This window comes from Cornus florida, unplaced genomic scaffold (assembly GCF_030987335.1).
Source record: "Cornus florida cultivar Cherokee Brave unplaced genomic scaffold, ASM3098733v1 CherokeeBrave_3.0.0_Hap2_Chr10, whole genome shotgun sequence".
Taxonomy (NCBI): Eukaryota; Viridiplantae; Streptophyta; class Magnoliopsida; order Cornales; family Cornaceae; genus Cornus; species Cornus florida.
Genome location: NW_026775580.1, coordinates 62,108,433 through 62,132,516, shown reverse-complemented (window position 1 = coordinate 62,132,516; position 24,084 = coordinate 62,108,433). Strand labels below are relative to the sequence as shown.

General features: G+C 37.9%; 1 protein-coding gene across 1 annotated transcript; it reads left to right on the top strand.

Moving 5' to 3' along the window:
* The first annotated feature begins 11,991 nt into the window (after window positions 1-11,991).
* On the top strand, window positions 11,992-13,148 carry LOC132279664 (protein PHOSPHATE-INDUCED 1-like). Its single transcript, XM_059781700.1, has one exon. The coding sequence runs from the start codon at window positions 12,143-12,145 to the stop codon at window positions 13,112-13,114; it is 972 nt and encodes a 323-aa protein (XP_059637683.1). The 5' UTR covers window positions 11,992-12,142; the 3' UTR covers window positions 13,115-13,148.
* The last annotated feature ends 10,936 nt before the right edge of the window (window positions 13,149-24,084 follow it).

Sequence of the window (24,084 nt, the reverse complement as noted above, 5' to 3'; positions counted from 1 at the left end):
GAAGACAACCAATGAGAGAGAGGCTTAGAGCTTTCAATGTCTATGAGGTGTTTTCCTCCTTTGTTCGCTCTACCCCTCTTGGCTTTGGAACACTTCCTTATATAGGCTAGGTGAGAGATTGGATGATGCCATTAGATGACATCACATATGAATTAACTAATATAAAAATTAAAAGAGAAAAATATCTTAAATAATTATAAAGCTATATTAAAATGAGGTTGATAATTTTGGGAGTCAAAATGGTATTTCTCTCTCTGCAAGTCAGGTCGAGGGTCAACTCGACGAGCCCTGGACTTCAGCCACCAAACCAAGTACCTCTCGGATCCCAGGTAATCTTGAGTCCTGCTCCCAACTCAGGTCTTTAAGTCTTCGCTCTTCTGTTCGAGGTATAGTGATAACGTGGTAAATGGCACGTATCTTTGACCGTTAACTGTTTGATTTGTAGGCCATCGTTGTTGATATGGCGTAGTCTGTTGACTATTTGACCAAGCGAAGTGGTCATTGTTGATGATATGGCGTAGTTCTTTGACTGTTTGACCAAACTATGTGGGCCGTGTGGGCAAATATATTTTGGACACCTGCATTTTGTCCCCCTACGCGGGGGCTCTTTGTAGAATTCGTAAAAGAACAGCCGTGCATAAATGACGTGATAGTGGTGTTATATGCGAGGTTTGGCGACCGAGTGAAATACTAGGGTTTGGTGACCTAAGGGCAAGGCCTTTGAGTTTGATGACCTGGGCGTGATGCCAGGGTTTTGGGAACCTGGGCGAGATGTGAAATTTAGGTACCTGCGCGCGATACCGGGGTTTTGGGTACCTTGGCGCGATGCCAAGGTTTGGGTACCAGGTCACGAAGCCAGGGTTTTGGGTACCTGGACGCGATGCCAGGGTTTTAGGGTACTTGGGCACAATGTCAGGGTTTCGGTACCTGGGCGCGATGCCAGGGTTTTCGGTGCCTGGGCGCGATGCCAAGGTTTTCGGTACATGGGCGCGATGCTAGGGTTTTGGGTACCTGGGCGCGATGCCAGGGTTTAGGTACCTGGGCGAGATGCCAGGGTTTTGGGTACCTGGACGCGATGCTAGGGTTTGGGTACCTGGGCACGATGCCAGGGTTTGGGGTACTTTGGCGCGATGCTAGGGTATGGGGAACCTGGGCGCGATGCCAGGGTTTGGGGTACCTGGGCTCGATGCCAAGGTTTGGGTACCTGGGCGCGATGTCAAGGTTTGGTAACTTGGGCGCGATGCCGTATGAGCTAAATATTGGCGAGAGTGAGTAGGAGAGTTTGAGAACGAGAAAGTGCGAGGTGCTAGCAAGAGTGAGCGTGAGATGCTAGCAAGAGTGAGTGTGAGATGCTAGCAAGAGTGAGGGTGGGATGCTAGCCAGAGCGAGTGTAAGATGCTAGCAAGCACGAGCGTGAGATGCTAGCGAGTGCGAGGGTGAGATGCTAGTAACAACAAGAGTGAGATGTTAGCAAGTGTGAGCGTGAGATGCTAGCAAGTGAGATGCTAGCAAGAGCGAGCGTGAGGTGCTAGCAAATGCAAGGGTGATATGCTAGCAAGAGCGAGTGTGAGATGCTGAGCATGAGATGGTAGCGAGAGCGAGTGTGAGATGCTAGCAAGTGCAAGTGTAAGATGCTAGCGAGAGCGAGCGTGAGATGCTAGCGAGAGCGAGCATGAGATGCTAGCTAATGAGATGCTAGCAAGGGCGAGCGTGAGATGCTAGCAAGAGCTAGCGTGAGATGCTAGCTAAAGCGGGCGTGAGACGCTAGCGATCGCGAGTGTGAGATGCTAGCGAGAGCGAGCGTGAGATGCTAGCAAAAACGAGCATGAGATGCTAACAAGACCGAGTGTGAGATGCTAGCAAGAGCAAGTGTGAGATGCTAGCAAGAATGAGCGTGAGATGCTAGCGAGTGTGAGTGTCAGATACTAGCGAGGAGTGCGAGATGCTAGCAAGCTAGTATAAGATGCTAACAAGAGCAAGCATAAGATACTAGCAAGAGCGAGCGTGAGATGCCAGCGAGAGCGAGCGTGAGATGCTAGCAAGAGTGAGTGTGAGATGCTAGCAAGAGCGAGTGTGATATGCTAGTCAGCAAATGTGAGATGCTTGCGAGTGCGAGATGCTAGCGAGCGACTGCAAGATGCTAGCGAGCGAGTGCGAGATACTAGCAAGAGCCAGTATGAGATGCTAAGCGTGAGATGCTAGCAAGAGTGAGTGTGAGATGCTATCAGGAGTGAGCGTGAGATACTAGCGAGTGCGACTGCGAGATGCTAGCAAGAGCGAATGTGAGATACTGAGCGTGAGATGCTGTGACGACCCTGGTTTTTAAGCCAGCCCGTTCTGTGATGAACTGAAGATTGACCCGATATCGAATCCAGATACAGAAGCAAGAAACAAGTCAACGGTCTCCCAAGGCATATCACACCTATAAGACACTTTGATGACCTTCCATGAGGTCATGGAACTCAATGAGAATTAACGCGGAAGTAAAAGATCAAAAAATATGACAAATAAGCCCCAGGGGTAAAATACTCATTTCAGAAAATTATGGATTCGGGTGCCACCGAGCACACCGTTAGAAAGGCAACGAAAAACTAATCAAGATAGACTCAAGCATCGCATGATTCGGAGTCCAGACAAAGAAGAAATAGCATGGCGAAGAAAAACAAGCACCTAAGGCTAAAAGGGTAAACTGGTAACTATCCAGGAAGATCCAGGTGCAACCGAGCACACCGTTGGAAGGACAGCGAAAAATTAGTCAAGTTCAAAAAAAAGTTCACTCGATTTCGGGTCCGGACGAGGGAGAAATGAGTGTTTGAAGTTGAGACGTCGTGGCGGCCCAACGAAGGCCATGGCAGCCCCATGCGCGCCCGGCGCCCATGCCGGCGTTCGCGCCGGGGCCCAATGGCATACCCATGCTGACAACAAGGGTCCAAAGCAGGTTTTCCAGAACTGAGGCTTAAAATGGAGGCCGAAACGAACTTTTCTAGAAAAACACGAAGAAGAAACCCCCCATAAAATCGAGTTTTCTATCCAATAGCGTGGAAGGAAACGGAAAAAACTCACTACAAAATCCCCAAAATGCCCCTAGATCAGAACTAGTCAAGAGGGGCAAAAAGCTGCTAAAATGCAATTTGGAAGCTGAAACTTCACCAGGGATTTCCGCTACTAAGATGACATTTTCTGGAAAAACACAAATAAGAAACCCCCTCTAAAATCACATTTGCTAAGTGATAATGTCGAGACCGGAATTTAATTCCCGAAAGAAAACCCCAGAATGCCCTAAAATCATATTATGCAAGAAAATTGAAATATGATTCCATAGGAGGCTCAAATTACAAAGGAAAGGGTTTTTCCCTGAAACGATCTTGCACGTAAGCATAACTTATCTAATTGGATGTGCTACAATGGTCCACTTTTTAAAAATACCACCGATGCAAAATTTGACCCCCCAACGACCAAAAGGGCAAAAATGCACATGAATTGGAAATTTTGAAATTTAAAATTGACAAATGATTTCAAATTACCGTTTGGCCCTTAGCCACACTTCATGCATGATTAATGAGACCTAGTGAAGGTGCTAGAATACACTTTACACCACCCGATTTGAAAATGAATCCTTAATGGCTTGGTTTTTACTATTTTAACCCAAAAATGTAATATGTGAACTAAAATGCAAAAAATGAAAACTAAATGGTGTTTGGCCCTTGGCCACACCTCACATATGACAAATGAATGTTAAATGATGAATTTCACACAAAATGCACACACCGGTGCGAGAATGACATATCAAAACCCTAGTTTTCATACTTTTCTCAATAAAGGTAAAATTCAACATTCATGAATATTCATGGATTTCAAATAAAGTTTGGCCCTTGGCCACAAATTATATATATGGAATGAGAATCAAAAAGTGTGCTTAGGCACACATTACAAGTTTAGAATCAAATATATACATTTGACAAATAAGGCTACAAATGGCATTTCAAGCCAACCTTTACAAGAATGGAACCTTCAAGTCCACAAATCATCCAAGCATGATGAGAATCTTAACCTTGATTCCTGTACCTGAAATATGCCCCAGTAACTTTAGGGTGAGTAACATAAAGCTACTTATAGGAAATGAGCATGCATCGACCAACATTTTACAATTTTATCACCTTAAGGTGAAACATGTTAAAGGTGCTCATGCCACCTAACATCTATGTCAAAATGAGACTCAGGGAGCATCCTAAGCTACCTTAAACAATTTCTAGCATAAATCACATCATTCATGCAATTCAAGTAACATAGAAGCATGCTATACAAGGCAACAATATATAGATTCTCAAAGTTACCAACTTGAAATCTAAAATAGAAAATAACAAAAGTGGTTCATGCCACCTAACGTCTACGTTCCAAATGAATTTATAGGATCATTCCTAAGCTACAATTGAACAATATAACATAATGTGCTTAACAACATCAAGGTTTACATTGATTCATCAAAAATCATAAAACATGAATGTGCTTAACAACATTAAAAGCATGCTATGATTCATTCAGAACCATAATGCGTAAATGTACTTAACAACATTAAATCGCCAATAACCAAAATCACAAGTCACAATTAAACATTGGTTGTCAATTTGGAATTGAATGCGAAAACAAATAGTGGAAGACTTGGACATCACGTCTCGGACTGAACCAAGAACAAAATGGTTATTTCGGGCATTAACCCGCTGGGAAGACCACCCTAGTGCGCAATATCTCAACGGGGAGAACTCATACCTTCTGCATTAGAGCCAAACTCTAGCCATATCACAATAACAATGTCCCAAGACTCCAAAGTAAATAAGTTAACAACTTATATACGAAATATATATATATACAGCACGAAACTACATTCCATGCACAAGTAGGTTGAAATCACACAATACATGCTCTAAATCTACAACTACTATAGGATGACAATGTCGAATCTTCAAAGCGCGATTCATTACGCGTTATAATAACATCACATGTCAAATCTGCAGTGTGCGATTCGTCACACGCTATAACAATATAATTCAATATTGAAACATAATCGCATAAATCCATTACAAGTCTAAAATCATGCTTCAAACATAATATCAATGTTAAACACATGATTTAATCAATAATGCAATAGAAACGGAAATTAATTATATAACCTAATTAATTTCTCTAAGTTTCATATCTCAATCAAATGAACCCTAATTAACACATGTTAAACAACATAACTTATTCATTACATGAATCAAATCGAAAGCTTACTTAGGTCATTGGATCAATAGGATGGAATTTAATTAAAACATGATAATTAAATCCCTAAATTCTAAAACAACATCAAATGGTCCCAATTTAACATATGCTAGTGTACAAGTCCTAGTCCTCACAATTACCAAGTCAAAAACTTAATTAAACCAATGGAACCTTTAAATAGATTTTAATTAATCATTTTAATTAAAATCTCTAGATTTTCATACTTATCCAAATGCTCTCAAATTAAAGTATGGTAAGGAACATACCAAGACTTAATTTAAAAGCATATTACAAGTTCATTTCATGCAAGGTACGACCATGGGAATTAATCTTTCACAAAAGAAAAATATTAAATAAAAAGTGCATTTCTTATTCAAATAATCCCAATTTAATATATGTTAACAAAAATATTAAAGCCTAATTTAGCATCATGCCACAATTCAATTCTATGCTAGATACGCCTTTGAAATTTAAATCTTATACAAATAAATAAATATTACCAACTTTCTAGATTTGATACAAGGTATGCAATTAAGTAGTATAATCATGCAAAACACCCAATACAACATATACAAAATCCTAAAACATCCCCTACCTCAATTTGAGATGAAAACCTCAAAAGCCACCAAAATGAAACGGCTCCGAATCCGACAATACTTCGGGGTTTTGTCGGGGACAACGCCGTGAACATTAAACTCCAAAGAGGACCTACCAAAATCCTAACTTGACCTCAAACCCAAACTCAAATTTGGCCAAAAATGGGTTCTAATAAGGGTGAAAAAAGCGCGTAGTCAAGACAAACACAAAACGCAAAGGCACTATGACTTTATAACAAAGGGAATGAGGTTTAAATGAGAGGAGAAGGGTGGCAGCCCCCCTTGGGCTGCCATGGCAGATTCAGGTTGTGCATGAAGGGAGGAGAAAGTGAAAAATGAAATATCTCACCCCCCCTTTTATAAGAAAACCCTAAAAGTGCCCAGAACGGGCCCCACCAGGTCCGAAAAAGTGAAATTTGAGCAGACATGCTCAAACGGTAAACTTTGTGAACAAAAAATATTCAAAATGAGAAAATATGAACAGCGGAAGAAACGGCGTCAAAAACTGAGTCCCGAGTAGAGAGATATGCCCCGAACAAGTCCGGCAGCAATCGAGGCCAAAAACCCTGAAACTAGAGAAAAACGACCACAAGAAAATTCTAAGAGCACACAACTCGATGAAATGTGAAAATGAATCCCGTACGAGGATCCAGGCTCAAAACAAGGTATTTTTGCAATAACTTTCATTAATTGCACAATGGCCCCTCCAAAAAGTGAAAACTGCACTAATGCCCCAGAATGAAAATATCTTTAAAAAATATTTTCTTAAAAACCCCTGAAATAAAATATCTTCAAAAGATATTTATGAAAAACACCCCAAGAAAAGAAAAAGATTCTGAAAAACTATACATCCATACCCCTATGGACACCGGGAGCAACCAGAGTACTTTCTTACAAAAGTAAAAATACGTATTTTGTGGAAACCACTTAAGATAAAGGTACGTGAAGTTGAAAACCAACTCCGAGCACGAAAAGTGAGGTTGTGCGAAAAAGTGACAAACGGGGAAAAGACAAAATAGGGAAAAAGACGAAATAGGGAAAATGACGAAAAGTGAATAGTGTCAAAAAACAAAAAATGTGAAAATGACTCGATCCTTAAAGGAAGTTGTCAATCCAAAAAAAAGAGCCTCGGAAATCATTCTAGAGCACTCGAAACGACACTAAGTGATGAAAAACTGAACTCAGAAAGGAAAAGAACAACGGAAAAAATATATATATATATCCATGAAAATCTGAGAAAAGGAAAGGAAGGAAAATGACTGGGTTATTACAGATGTTAGCAAGAGCGAGTGTGAGATGCTAGCAAGAGCGAGCGTGAGATGCTAGCGAGTGTAAGTGCGAGATGCTAGCAAGAGCAAACGTGAGATGCTAACAAGAGCGAGCATGAGATGTTAGCAAAAGTGAGTGTGAGATGCTAGCAAGAGCGAGTGCGAAATGTTAGCGAGGAGTGCAAGATGCTAGCAAGAGCGAGCGTGAGATGCTAACAAGAGCGAGCGTGAGATGCTAGCAAAAGCGAGTGTGAGATGCTAGCGAGAGCGAGCGCAAGAGCGAGCATGAGATACTAGCGAGTACGAGTGCGAGATGCTAGCGAGCGAGTGTGAGATACTAGCAAAAGCGAGTGTGAGATGCTTGCGAGTGCAAGATGCTAGCGAGCGAGTGTGAGATACTAGCAAGAGCAAGCGGAGATGCTAGCAAGAGCGAGTGTGAGATGCTAAGCGTGAGATGTTAACGAGAGCAAGTGTGAGATGCTATGAAGAGCGAGCATGAGATGCTAGCGAGTGCGAGTGCGAGATGCTAGCAAGAGCGAGTGTGAGATGCTGAGCATGAGATGCTAGCGAGTGCGAGTGCGCGATGCTAACGAGTGAGTGCGAGATGCTAACGAGCGAGTGTGAGATGCTAGCAAGAGCGAACGTGAGATGCTAGTAAGAGCGAGTGCGAGATGCTGAGTGTGAAATGCTAGCGAGAGCGAGTGTGAGATGCTAGCAAGAGCGAGTGTGGGATGCTAGCGAGACCGAGTATGAGATGCTAGCTAGAGCGAGTGCGAGATGCTAGCAAGTGACATGCTTGCGAGTGCGAGATGCTAGCGAACGAGTGCGAAATGCTAGCGAGAGCGAGTGTGAGATGCTAGCAAGAGCAAGTGTGAGATGCTGAGCGTGAGATGCTAGCGAGAGCGAGTGTGAGATGCTATCAAGAGTGAGCGTGAGATGCTAACAAGTGCGAGTGCGAGATGCTAGCGAGCGAGTGCGAGATGCTAGTGAGTGAGTGCGTGAGATGCTAGCGAGTCCGAGATGCTAGCAAGTGAGGGCAAGATGCTAGCGAGCGAGTGTGAGATGCTAGCAAGAGCGAGCATGAGATGCTAACGAGAGCGAATATGAGATGCTAGCCAGCGAGTGTGAGATGATAGCGAGAGCGAGTATGAGATGCTAGTAAGTGAGATGCTAGCAAGTGAGATGCTTGCGAGTGCGAGATACTAGCGAGAGCGAGTAGGAGATGCTAGCGAGCGCGAGTGTGAGATGCTAGCGAGTGCGAGTACGAGATGCTAGCAAGAGCGAGCGTGAGATGCTAACAAGAGCGAACGTGAGATGCTAGCAAGTGAGATGCTAGCAAGAGCGAGTGTGAGATGCTAGCAAGAGCGGTGTGCTCGCATGTGGGAAACTTAGGTAAGATAAGTTGAGTCTATTGTGTAAACTACTTGTCTTAGCTGTGTTGAGCCGTGTGCTCATAGGTGGTAGACTTAGGTAAGATAAGTTGAGTCTATTGTGTAGACTACCTGTCTTAGCTATCTTGAGTCGTGTGCTCACAGGTGGTAGACTTAGGTAAGATAAGTTGAGTTTATTGTGTAGACTACTTGTCTTAGCCGTCTTGAGCCGTGTGCTCATAGGTGGTAGACTTAGGCACAGAGCTATGATTATATCAGATGTAATTAAGCAACTTTGCAAAAAAGAGGAGGATGACAATAAAGAAATGACTTGAAGCCACGAAGGTATAGTGAAATACTAATAAATAAATTCTTGATTGATCTATTGGCAACATCATGTCCTTTTAACGTGTAGTTGTAGAGAGGAAGCCTTAAACTTTTCACCAAAGCATTGTGTAAGCTTTTCAATCAATCAATATTGAGATAATGATGAAAATATAATATATACTTTAAGCGTGGTAGTAGTAGATTCACTGCAAGATTGTATGCAAAGTCATCTCAAACCATTACTACATTGATAGAAATTGTTGCTCCTAAAATGAGGTACATATATTTGGGCCATACACATAAGGGCTTATTTATATGTGCACAAAAGACAAATATATGGGTAGAACAAAATATTAAAGTGAGTGGTCAAAAATACATGTATGTATAGATGAGCAGTGGGGCAATGTAAACGACAAAGAAGAAATAGACACACAAGCTGGCTCAATGGGGCCAAAGCAGCCGGAGATGTTTAAATTTATGTTTAGTCACCCATGCAATTGCTAGATTTGGCTTCATGAATGAAAGTAATGATGTACTATGCCAAAGGTGTGTTGGCTGTTTGAGAAATGTTGATGTGAGACATGGGCATGAGCAGTATGTAGCTCGACATTATTAGGCTAATGCAAAATCGTGTCACAAATATGTGCATCAGTATAAACAAAAAGCGAAGAAATAAAAGCATGAGTTTTAGAGCAATATCACCAGTGTGGGGGTGGTAAGTTAAGTTGTGAGCACATATAGAAGACGTTCTCACCGCATCGGCTAGTCGCCTAAGTCCATCGACTTTGTGTTGAAATCTCTAATGAAGTCGCCAAATTGTGGGGGCTCGTTTTCGTAACACAATAAAATACATATAAATGGTGATATCATACACAAATTTGAGTGATCCAGACAACATAATAGAATCCGAGGTGGACTGAGAGAGGTGGAAGCCCAAGCAAACTTGAGAGAGAGAAAGAGAAAGAGGATGGCAGTATACTAAACACCATTAACTCCCTTGGTAAATGTTTAAGGGTTGTGAAGACAACCAATGAGAGAGAGGCTTAGAGCTCTCAATGTCTATGAGGTGTTTTCCTCCCTTGTTTACTCTACCCCTTTTGGCCTTGGAACACTTCCTTATATAGGCCAGGTGAGAGATTGGATGATGTCATTGGATGACATCACATATGAATTAATTAATATAATAATTAAAAGAGAAAATATCTCAAATAATTATAAAGCTATATTAAATGAGGTTTAATTTCGGGAGTCAAAATGGTATTTCTCTCTCTGCAAGTCAGGTCGAGGGTTAACTCGACAAGCCCTGGACTTCAGCCACCAAACCAAGTACCTCTCGGATCCCAGGTAATCCTGAGTCCTGCTCCCAACTCAGGTCTTTAAGTCTTCGCTCTTCTGTTCGAAGTATAGTGATAACGTGGTAAATGGCACGTATCTTTGACCGTTAACCGTTTGATTTATGGGTCATCGTTGTTGATATAGCGTAGTCTGTTGACTATTTGACCAAGCTATGTGGTCATTGTTGATAATGTGGCGTAGTTCTTTGACTGTTTGACTAAGCTATGTGGGCCGTGTGGGCTAATATATTTTGGACACCTACAGTAGTTTCTTCACCGCCGGCGATAGTAGAACCAAACCCATAACCTTCCTGGCATACCGAAACGGATGTTCACCAGAACTGGAGCACACCGACCTATACATTAGAAGCTCGTTGTTGGGTGCTTGATGGAGCACAATGATGACGCTTACTCAGTCTCTTAGTTCGTCGCTGCAAGTTGGTCTTAACAGAAGGAAAGCTCACCGGAGATGAAGCTCGCCATCGTCAGAACTAATGGAAGCTATTATTCAGAGACTGAGCATCAACTACCTAACGATAGTGACCAAGCTATTGTATGGAGCTGAACGAGAGCTAACAATTCTCGTAGCTCATCAAACTATATCTCAGCGAAATAGGTCTGCTCGTTTCATGAAACTTCGTCGGAGAGGAGTGCATTGGACAGACCAAACTCGCCGGTTTTAATAGCCAGTTGAACTCGGTACACCATTATCGGAATGGGTCTAACAACTTGGAGTTCTTATTCATAGTTGGGTCTATAACTCGCCGGATATGACGAGACACTGAAGTTCTCCAGTCTTCCCCTCCCTCTTTGCGGCGGTAGCCACCAAGACGAAGAAGGGCCAAACCACATATTTGAAGAAGAACAAGGGTCAAATCCTTTTTAGTTATTTTTCAAAATTTTATTTTTTTATATATATTATAAAATATTTTGTTAAGGACATTTTAGTTTAATTTTTATCATAGATGTGAAAGTAGGACCTATTTACACAAATATCATACTTTAGGATTATTTTTTCTACGTGAGAGGTGCAAATATCATTAATAAAAAAATATAAATAAAAAAAATAAAAAAAGGAAGAAGAAGAAGAAGAAGTTAGTTAGGGTAATATAGTGTCTACAAAAAGGGGGAAAATAAAAGGATAGTCTTTTGGTTTGACAAAATTTGTTTCTATTAAATTATATTAGAGTATAAGAAATTCTTCATACTTTAGGGGAAGTTAAAGTAATAAAAATCAAATATTTTATTTGAGTGTAATTTATTCAAATAATAGAGGAGGTCAATGTAATTTATCCGGTAAATAATTTTAATATATTACAACTTACACGACACGAGTGACCCGCTGATTAAAAAGGTTTCAAAGAAACCAAAAACTCTACATTCCTGAGTTGACTCTCATAAAATTCAAAAACACAAATTTAAATAATAAATATGATTTACGAGTATATCCGAACTTTAATATATGATTTGAAGTGAGGAATGGAATATTTTGATTCTACCTAATCTACAAAAGAAAATTTGTAGGATAATATAGAACCTTGTATTGTCATGGTGTAATGCGAGAATTATAGCCTTAAACAATTGAAACCATATCGGTAGTAACATGCCCTACGTGCAACAAGTCAAAGGAGAGCTTGCAACCAAATATTCAATACCCAGACAAAACCAAAATTTGTCCTTCCCTAGTCACTGGGTTGTGTCTCAATTGTCTTAGCCCAGCTGTGTAGTAGATAGATTCGGTTGAAATTAAAGTCCCCTCACAATTTAATTTTAAAAAAAAACAACGCGTTATCAAGCTGTATCTCTCTTTTTCTGAGATATCAAGCTGCATTTCACTCACCCTGCTTCCTTCCTAGTAGCTTCTTTCTCTCTCTTTCTCTACCTTTCTCTCTCTATAAATACCATGCCCCCCCATTTCTTATTCACTCAAACTAGTACCAAAAAAACCATTACTTCACTACCCATTATATATCTTCTGAAGTTCAACAATGGCTTCTTTCGGTTGTAGTCATTTATTTACAAAAATTGTTCTTTTATTGTCTCTGTTCCATTTCACCTCGGCAGCTAGGAGACTCACTGAGTCAACTCAGGATCAGGAAAACCTTCTGTTTCAGTACCACAATGGCCCCCTTCTTAGCGGCAAAATCTCCATCAATCTCATTTGGTACGGCAATTTCAAGCCTTCCCAACGTGCCATTATTTCAGATTTCATTACCTCTCTCTCTTCTTCTTCTTCTTCAAAACCCACAATGGCCCAACCATCTGTCGCCACGTGGTGGAAGGCCACAGAGAAATACTACCATCAGATCAACTCCAAGAAGTACTCTTCTCTGGCGCTCCTATCAATGGGTAATCACATCCTGGATGAGAATTACTCATTGGGTAAATCACTCACTGGTCAGCAGATCAAACGGCTGGCAGCGAAGGGTGATCAGCACAACGCCATCAACGTTGTGTTGACCTCGTCTGATGTGATCGTTGATGGGTTTTGCTCCAGTAGGTGTGGGACCCATGGGTCTGCCAAGAGCAGTGCCCAGGTTGAGGGCAAGAATTACAAGTTTGCCTACATCTGGGTTGGTAACTCGGAGACTCAGTGCCCGGGTCAATGCGCTTGGCCGTTCCACCAACCCATCTACGGACCACAGAGCCCGCCCTTGGTTGCACCCAACAACGATGTGGGTCTGGACGGTATGGTCATGAACCTGGCTAGCCTGTTGGCTGGGACGGTTACGAACCCATTTGGAAATGGCTACTATCAGGGCCCGGCGGGTGCACCCCTAGAGGCTGCGTCAGCTTGTCCTGGTGTTTATGCTAAAGGGGCCTACCCGGGCTATGCTGGGGACCTGTTGGTGGACCCCACTACTGGGGCTAGCTACAATGCGCACGGCGTCAATGGGAGGAAGTATTTGGTTCCTGCGCTAATTGACCCTTCAACTTCGTCGTGCTCAACTCTGGTCTGAGATCACAATGTTTCACACCTGTGTGTGTGTGTGTGTAACAAATGTATTCATAGGAGTATAACAGATTCTTTGATTCTTTATTGAATTTTCACGTTGAATAATAATATCAATTTATTTCAATTGTTATCGCAATATTTATCTCTCCAAATATACATATACTAACTCGTGTTTTGAACTCATTTTTACCTAGGTTTATATACGCTTTTATTAAATATAATTAAGTCATAACAAAATTCAAACATAAAATTGAGCAATTCCTTGCTTTATCATGATTCATGAACAGTACTACAACGGTATGGTTTGATTAGATAAAGAAATTAAATAATATTTTTTAATATTATATATTAATGTTGATTTACTAAAACAATCGAAATACAAAAACACTTTATATTTGAGTCAAAGCGTGCGCAGAGCGTGAAAGCCAGAGCGATCTCGGGATGACACCCGTTAAGAAGGATTGTGTAATTTAGAGTAAAACACACGTACAGTAATAAAATAAAATAAAATTGTAAGGTAAAAATAATTTTAAATGTAAAGTAAAAGAATTGGAAAAGATCAAAAAAATATATAAGAAAAATTTTGCAATATTATTTATTATATATAAATAATATTATAAAAATATATTATTTATTGAAATAAATTTATAAAAAATTAAAATAAATTATAAAATTATATATAAAAATATTTTTTATATAGAATTCTTAGTTTAGGATATTATTGGTTTATTTTGATATAGAATCGTTGTTATGTATTTATTAAAATAAATTATAAATTTTCTTTTCTAATAAATTTTTTTTATTGAATTTTAGTTTTTCCAACTACTATATAATTATTAGTAGTATTTATCCTTTAATTAGATTTTCTTTTATTGAATTAAATAAATTATTTTTAAAATATTATATATTTACTTCTCTAATTAGATTTTCTTCTATTAAATTTAGGTAATTTAATTTTAAAATATTATATATTTTCTTTTCCAATTAGATTTTCTACTATTATTATTATTATTATTATTATTATTATTATTATCAGTAATTTTTACTATTATATTATTAAATAAATTTTTTAATTTTATATATTTTCTTCTCTAATTTTATATATATATATATATATAAAATATCGATATAGATATATATTATATCTAATTTATATAGTCTATATATACACGTGTCAAAGCGTCATGATTCAGGAAGGGGCTCAAGCCCTGTGGGCTGTACCATGTATATAACAATTGGCAAGTTAATTGATTCACATTTTTTGAATAAACAAATAGTTAGTGGCTAGCAACTTACGTGTTCAACTAGAGACAAAAAAATAAATAAATAAAAATGAAATAAGAAACCAGTTTGTAATTATGATTCACATTTTTTGAAATTAGAAAATTGGTGTTGAAATGGTCAAAAATTAAACCATCTCATCATTTTATGAATGTGAATCCCAGTTTAATCACCCACTTATTAAGCACATGGCTTGCAGCATCTGCACCACAGCTAGCCAAAGCTCATTTTTGACGATTTTGAGTCCAAAATGAAGTGCAGCGGAATAGCGGAAATGAGCATGGCCTACATCAGCTCACGAGCTAGTTCACGGAAATTCCGCGAGCCCAAGCCCGATTGGGGAATTTTTTTTTGTTTTTACCTTTAGCAAAATGGTAACATTTTGCGTGAAGGTTTTCTTTTTTCTTTTTCTTTTTTTTGACGGTTAGGAACAATGCCTTAACGGTTAAGGCCCTGTTTGGCATGATTTTTTTTTTTGGAAAAACCCCAAAATAGGTTATTTTGAACTCATTTTTTTAAAAAAATAACAATAATAAAATTTATTAAATAAAAAATATATTGTTTAGGCACTGTTTGTCCAGAAAAAAAATTATTTGGGCCAAAAATAAAATAAAAAACCTTTTTTTTTTCCTTCAAATTTGTTTCATATTTTTTTGCTTTAATTTTTAAATTTCTGCCATAAACAATGCATTAGACCATTAAAGCACTGTTTGGCTGACACAAAAAGTGCCTTAATGACTATAATTTTTCTAAAAAAAAGTTTAAAAAATTCAATTTTGAAAAACTTTTTAATAAAAAAATTTAAATTTAAAAATTCATTTTCTTATTCCCATAGGATTTTGTAATCCTCATTTTCTTATTCCAATTCATTATTTTTAATCTTAAAAAACCATTACATAATAAAAATTATAGTACACAAAATGTTATAACATTTTAAAAGCAAAAAAAATGTAACATAAATTAAACATCTTCATCACCATAGCGGTTCCACAAATTTTTCATCAAATCATTCCTCAACCGCGGAAATTTTTTTATGATTATTTTTTTTAATTTTAATTTTAATTTTTTTTTTTTTTGGAGGTCGAAAATTCGGAGAGCCTGACGGAGTGCATATTTCTGTGGAGCGAAAGCTGCTGATGTAGCTCTTGGAATTCTTGACGTGACTCTTGTAAAAGCTGAAGTGGTATTTTTGGAGAGCCAAAATCCGGAGAGGCTAGTGCAAATGGCCTTGTAGGAGTTTTTGTCTGATTGTTTAAAACATTTCCAATAGACTCTCTAAAATTAGGTTCTCCAAATTTACTACATTAGCATTTTTCAATAGCAACGTCAATATTCCAATAGCCATGTCAGCATTTTAGAGTCACCAAATTCTAGTTATCGCATGTACTCCAATGGTGCATTTTCGCTCTCCAAAAATATTAATATTTTAATATTTTTAAAATTTAAAATTTAAAATTTAAAATAAAATTTATTTTTTAACTTTTTCCTAACGGCTATTTTTTTCATACTATATAAACAACCATTTGTTCATCTCATCATTATTACATTCATCTCAACTTATTCTAGCAAAATATCAATTCACATCTCTTTCGATCTAAAAATTCCAATGGCTTTCTCATCGCGATTTTCATCATCTTCTTCATCAGATAACATTATTGACTTGATAATTCAATGTAATCAAGACGTCTTGTAATACCCCGATAATTTAAAGGATTTATTAATTGGGATTAATGAATTTTATTTTATTTTTAAATGATTTATTTTATTTAATTGAATGTTTAGATTAACTGTCTCATTTTAGTTAGATTTTATTTTGTGATTATACATTTATTGAATTGATATGATGATTGATGTGTGTGTATTTAATTATTGATTGAATTGTGGCGTATTGAGATGATGTGACTTAGTTGTAAATTCTTATTTGTTTATGTGTTTTATGTAATTAGTATTTTAGTTTAAGTATTTATTTAATTATTTTATTTATTTAGATTAATTGGTTTGGGCTTAAGGAATGTTGGACCAAAGGATATGGTCTTGGACTTGGATGAAGCCTTGATGGGTTAATTAATAAAGGCCAATGGGTATTTGATTATTTAAATAATCATTTTTATTGATTTAATTATATATAAATATAATTAATTGATAAGGGTTACAGAAGGATATAGGTTTATGGATATATATATATATAGGATTTAGGATTTAATTAACCGATGGTTAATTATGGGAGATATATATATGCATAAGTAATATAATATATGTTTATATATATATATTATATTATTTAAATAATATTAGTTTATTATTTTATTTTGTAATCCTACTAGGAATAGGATTTATGGTTTAATGTGTATAAATATACACATAAGGTTTAGGGTTAAGAAGTTTTCACGTTAGAAAAATAAAAGAGACAAAGAGGGAAGAAGAAGAGAGAACGGACAAGGAATAGGCTGGATCTGAGAAAGCGGATACCGAAATTGGAAGAGACAATCAAAGGTTAAAGCTTCGATTTCGTTTCGAAATCTTCAGGCAAGTTGTCTCTAACTCTCCTCTTAGGACCCATAAATTTATCACCTTGGGTGCCAAAATTTAGTTTAAAATCATTAATTAAATCATGTTAGATCGAAAAAATATATATATATATATAAATTATTATATTTAATTTGTGTATTCATTGGATTTTAATTATGTATATAGGTGTGGTATATATGTTTTTAAAATCAATGTATAGGTAAATTTGTAACCCAAAAGGGTTAATTATTTTTCTGGAATTTTTCTAGAATTTTCAGAATTTTTCTATATTTTTCTGGATTTGTTTTATATTTTTATGATATTTCTAGAATTATTTATGTGTATAAAAAAAAATAATATATATGCATACTGGGTACACGAATTAGAGGTCTCTGTGCATAAAAACGATTCTGATTCGGTGCGGTCAGGTACATTACACTACAGTGCGCCTCAAATCAAGACCATGGGATGGTCCTGATGACCAGCGAAGGTTCTGGTGTGATACGGTGCATAGGAATTTGGTACACAAGCTGATCTTGGCCATTGGATTATTTAAAGTTAACTAGATTGATTCAGTGTAATGCGGGTGCATGGAGGTTCAATGTACCATAAATTTGAACCTTAGATGTGGCTGATTGAAAGGAGAGTTGATGTGATGTGGTGCTAGTGCATGGAGGTGTATAGAGATGCGGTGAACTGATCCTATGTGACACGCGCATAAGGACCAGTTTACATCCAGCAAATGAGAGAGCGCCACGTCAGCCAGAGGAAGAATCAGGTGCATGGGCGGCGCGTGAGAGCGCGTGGGGGCGCGTGAAGCCACGTGGCTTCTTGTGGAGGCGCGTTCCAGAGTTTTAGGCGCGTTTGGCGGCGCGTGGGGGCGCGTGAGGAGGTGTTCGGAGTCCCGGAAAGGTCCTGTGGGGTCCGGTGAATTTTTAGAATTGATTTTAAGCCTGTGAGGGTTGAAAATAACCACTTGAGGAGGTGTTCTTGGTATTCTAAGAACCATAGAGTGTTACTACGAGGATTAGTAGTAATTGTTTGGAGTAAATATAATAATATATTATATTGTTATGGAGGGTGGTGTATATATGTGTATATATATTTATATATATGTATATATGTGTACACATGGAGTTTTGATTTAATTATGATTAGTATGGAAGAGAGTATTTATATATATATATATATATATATATATATATATATATAAATGGAAGGTATTATACATATATATTATATAATATATGTGTATAGGTATATATTATTTAAGATAATTAATATTAGTTATTCTTATATATTTGGATAGACTGATTATTAAATGGTAATATGCTTATAATGTGCAGGAGATGTTTATGTATGAATTAGACATGGTTTAATTGTCAAAGGTATAAATAAATATACTTAGAGGGGCATGGTTGATTTGCCAAAGTTATACATGAATATACTTAAAGGAGGCATGGTTGAGTTGCCAGTATATAAATAAATATATTTATAAGGGCATGGTTGATTTGCCAAAGTGTATTATTGTTATGTGTTAGATGATTAAAGTATATCATCTATAAGTATTGCATGTATAGGTTGGATTAGGATTAATTAGATATTCTTAAATTAGAATAGTCTAATACTTTCAGGATAGTGTATTACTTTATACATATTAACAAAATAATACTAGTGGTGACATGGATGATTTGTCAAAGCCTAACGGTGTGATGTAAATACTTATAATCATTATTGGTTTTGGAAAATAAATATAAATGATGGATTTGGTCTAGGTATGATTGATAATTAATCGTTGGTGATTGGTTTCAACAAATTTAGTGAACCTATTAATGGGTAGGATTATTGTATTTATATATAATTATTTATATAAATTTGTATCATCTTATATTAAAGGTTAAAATTTTAATTAGGATGATTTTGGTTAGAGATGCTTTATTTATTGGTTTTCAGAGGCTTGGTAGAGGGAACTTGCTCGTGGGTCTAACCCACGATTTATTTTTCAGGTTCTTAGAAGTTCCAGTCTCGAGGTTGAGGATCCGCAGCTGGGAGACTGTCATTCATCTACTCATCTTGTTTACCTTTAATTAGTATAGTTAATTATTGTTAAATGTTTTGTATAAACTGGTGGTTTATAAAATTTTGGTTGAGGGGTCCTTAACTTATGGGATTCCCGAGTTGTATAATATTTTCAGAATTTGAAACTCATGGAAATATTTTTTGTAAAAGAGATTTAATTTTATTAATAGAATTTCATTCAGCGATTTAATCATTTTTTATATTCTGTGTTCGTTTAAGTACTATATTGTTTTGATATTCCTATGTTTTCGGGCGTGGGCCTGGCCAGCCTACACGTGGAAATGTGGGGGTATTACACGTCTTTCGTGAGATTTTGAATTCAGTAAACCCAGAGATAGTAGAACAAGTTTTTAAACCGCGTAAAAGGCAGTACATTCATCATGATCGAGAGGGAAGCCATCGTCAACTAATGAAAGACTACTTTGACGAGAATTGCACATATCCACCGGAGCACTTTCACAGATGATTCAGGATGGGACGAGAACTATTTCTTCGCATCCTGAATGATGTTAAAGCTTATGACAACTACTTCATCCAAAAAAGGGATGCAACAAGTCGTTTGGGGTTGTCTTCTATACAAAAGATGACAACTGCAATACGTATACTCGCATATGGTTGTGCAGCCGATCATTGTGACGAGTATATTAAAATCGGCGAGAGTACTGCCATTGAAACCTTGATGACGTTTTGTAAGACTGTTATTAGTGTGTATACGGAAGAGTACATGCGCCCACCCAACGAAGCCGACATAACATGACTACTTCAAGAAGGGGAGGAGAGAGGATTGCCAGGTATGCTTGGTTCTACCGACTGTATGCACTGGGAGTGGAAGAATTATCCGGTTGCGTGGCATGGCATGCACAAAGGACACTCTTATACGCTTACGCTCATATTAGAGGCTGTTGTCTCAAAAGATATGTGGATCTAGAATGCATTCTTTGGAATGCCGAGTTCACACACTGATATTAATGTGTTGGATCATTCTCCGGTATTCGACAGTATCGTTACTAGCCAAATTCCTCCAGTTAATTTCGTTGTGAATGGCCATTACTATACAATGAGGTATTACCTATCTGATGGTATATTCCCTAAGTGGACAACTTTGACGCAGACCATCCTAGTAACCCACACCCAACTCCAGCAAAAAAAATAAATAAATAAATAAAATAAAAAAAAATAAGAAACCAACTTTTTACTAAGAGACAAGAGCCCTGTAGGAATGATGTGGAACGAGCTTTTGGAGTCTTACAGAGTAAGTGGGCAATACCGCTAGGACCAGTGCGTTTTTGGGATAAAAGGGACTTGTGCCTTATAATGAAAAAGTGCATCATCCTTCACAACATGATCATTGAAGATGAGCGCCATGCCAATGTTGGAAGATGAACTCTACCACCAAAGGAGACGGTAATGACCCGAACCTGGGATCTGAATAGCTAACCGAGTCCTTAACCAAACCCGATGACACACTAGGGGTAAAATGGTTATTTTACAATATAAGAGGATAATAAGACCTTAAACTAGTCAAATGAAGTTTAAAACAGTCATTCTAGTCATTTCATAATGATCGAAGAGGTTCTACGGTCATAAGTTATGAATTCCCAAAAGTACCCTTACTCGGTTCAAGGGAAATTCTGACACTGTTCCACTCAAACAACCATAACTCTCAACATAAATGGAGTTTGAGAATGAGGTTGGTCTCATTGGAAGCTAACTCAAAATCCTTGAAAATGAACTCAAGAATGACTATTTGGGTTCGGAATGAAGAAGTTATGACAGCCCGAAGTCAAGCGATCCGAGCTGCCAAACTAAGGAAGCCAAAAGGGTGCACTGGGGGACTTAAACCGGTTCAATGGGGCTGAACCGGTTCAAGATGCCCAAAATCCTAAAAATGCCCCCAAAAAGCTTAAAATTATGAACTTGTGCACCTAGGCACTTCTTTGGTCCCTTGGTGACCTTACCCAATGTTCAAACCTGTCCCTGATATTTCATTTGATGGTAAAATTAATACAATTGGGAAATATTATTACTTTCAATTAAAACTATACATGAGTCCATTACACCATTTAAGGTTAAATACATCCGTCATACATCAAAATATGGCCTTCAGGCCTTACATGGACATTGAAATCATAATGAGACCACAAAATACAAGAGAATGGTCTCAAGACCATTTCCAACCATATAATAGATACAAAATGACCCATAATTCTATTTACAACAAAAAGGGGTAATATACACATCGAGCATAAAAGAGTCTAACTCCGTCAACCCGGCTAAACTTGTGATGGATTGTCGTCTGCCACTTCATTTCCGTGTCCTAAAAAATGTTAATAATAAAGGGTTGAGCAATTTCCTCAATAGGTGGTACCTAAGACACACCTCTTGTGACCCCGTGAATCCAAATAATGAAAAGGAATAAGGGAACACGGGATCATGCCATGCTGGGAAAAAACTTAGCAATAAAATCAACAACCACGAATCAAAATCGTAATGGACCATGCCATGCAATGGGATACAATGTCATGCAATGTCGTTCCCCATTTTCAAAACATTTCTGTCATCATTTCAATTTTTTAACCCCGTCCTATGGCAACTCCATGGCGGCATGAGAGGAAGATTGGTTTCAATTTTTTAAACCCGACCGGGTTTTCGCAAACCTTTGTTCGAAAAGTTTTTTCCAAAACCTTTTACTTTTCATTTCAATCAAATTTCCCCATTTCATTGCCCATGTCATGTAAAGATGCCTCATGTATTTCAATGTGGTGCAAAAATAAGATTTCATGCATTTCAAAACAACATTCAACACTACACATGTTCCATAAAAATTTCCAAGTATTTCTTATGCTTTCAAATTACAAGATTTAACACTAAAGGCACAACAAGCATAGGTTTGTCTTCAAATAGGCATGCTTCAACAACATATACCATATCACACATAATTACATACTTTGCATAACACATAAGTAATCTTGCATGAAGTATTCACAAATTGAGCATGGTAAATCACAAATTTAAAGGAATTAACTCACAAAAACCCAAGAAATTGTGGATTAGAGACCCTTACTTCAAAGTTAGACGAAAAGCCCTAAAAATGCCCAAATCCAAGCCCTAATTTGAAGTTCCCAAAGTTGGCCAAAATGGTGAATTACTTCAATCAAAATGAAGATCTCAATGAGCTCTCCGACTTGCCGCAAACGACACCAACAAACTCCCAACAGTTAAAGAATAATTAAGGATTGAAATTTGATTAAAAAGAAAAAGAAAAAGGAAAATAAAGAGGGAGAGAAAGAATACCGGGGAGAGAGAAAAAGTGAGGCAAAAAATGGCCTCGTGGCCACTAAAGGTTGAAGTTGTGGGTCCCACCACTAAAAAAAAATTCTAACTTTTTTTTATGTAATTGTGTTATTTTATGTGATTGTGATTTTATATATATATATATATATATATATATATATATATATATATATATATAAAATCACAATCACATAAAATAACACACAATCATATAAATATGCACAAAATAATTATGCATGGTATGCAATGGACCCATGACGCAACTCCAATACACAACAATTCCGGTAGCGGGTCCCACTCGGGACTGTCGAGCCCGAAAAATAGAAAAATGCAAAAATGGCAACCATTGCATTTTCAAAAGTCCTAAACTCAAAGAAATGCTCCAACCAACTCTGAGACACACTCGGCACACCCTCGCAAAAATAGAAAATTCTGAAAAGTGAAAAATGATGGAAAACAGAAATATTACAATCTCCCCAACTTAAAAGGATTTCATCCCTGAAATCAAGCCATACCTAAGGGAGAAAACAACGCCGGGTACTTGGAGCGAACCTTCTGTTCAAGCTCCCAAGTAGCCTCCTCAACTCCGTGATGCCTCCAAAGAACCTTCACTAGCAGTATCGTTTTGTCCCTCAACATTTTCTTTCATGTGTCAAGGATCTGGACGGGTCCCTCTTCATAGGAGACATCCTCATCAATATCTACATCAACCCAACTCAAAATGTGGAACAGATCCAATTCATACTTCTATAGCATCGACATATGGAAAATATTGTGGACTATGTCCATCTGTGGTGGCAATGTAAGTCTGTGGGCAACCTCTCCTACACGATCGAAGATTTCAAATGGTCCAATGAATCGTGGCAACAACTTGCCACTTTTCCCGAACGTCATCAAACCCTTCCGTGGATAAACCTGTAGAAAGACGTGGTCTCCCACCTTAAAGGATAGTAGTCGTCTCCTCCTATCCGCATAACTCTTCTGTCGGCTCTGAACTGTGAGCAACCTTTGTTTGATCAACTTAATCTTCTTAGTGGTCTCGAGTACAATGTCGGGTCCCAAGGAGGCTGTCTCACCTACCTCAATCCAATAGACTGGAGACCTACAAGGTCTACCATACAACGCCTTAAATGGAGCCATCTCAATGTTCACCTGATAACTGTTGTTATAAGTAAACTCAATAAGTGGAAGGTGATCTTCCCAACTACCTCCCAAATCAAGTACACATGCCCGAAGCATATCCTCCAATATCTGGATGGTACGCTCTGACTGGCCGTCCATATGTGCATGAAATGTCGTATTAAGGTGCAATGATGAACCAAACGCTACTTGAAGTCCTTCCCAGAACTTCGAAGTGAACTTGCCATCCCTATCTGAAACAATAGACACTGGAACTCCATGCAACCTCACAATCTCTTTCACATATAGCACACTAAGTGTTTCTGCATCATCCGTTATCTTAATAGGCAAGAAGTGAGCCGTCTTGGTCAATCTATCAATGATGACCCATACGTCCTTATTTTCCCTTCGTGACCTAGGAAGACCTGTCACAAAATTCATAACAATCTGTTCCCATTTCTACTGCGCTACAGGCAATGGCTATAACAAACTAGCATGTCTCAGGTGCTTGGCCTTCACCTGCTGACAGGTAAAACACCTAGTCACAAACTGTGCAACATCTTTCTTCATCCCACTCCACCAATACTGACGTTTCAAGTTGTGATACATTTTAGTACCACTGGATGAACTGCAAAGCGGGAAGGGTGAAACTCCCGTAAAACGTCCTCATGACAAACTATGGGAACAACCAAC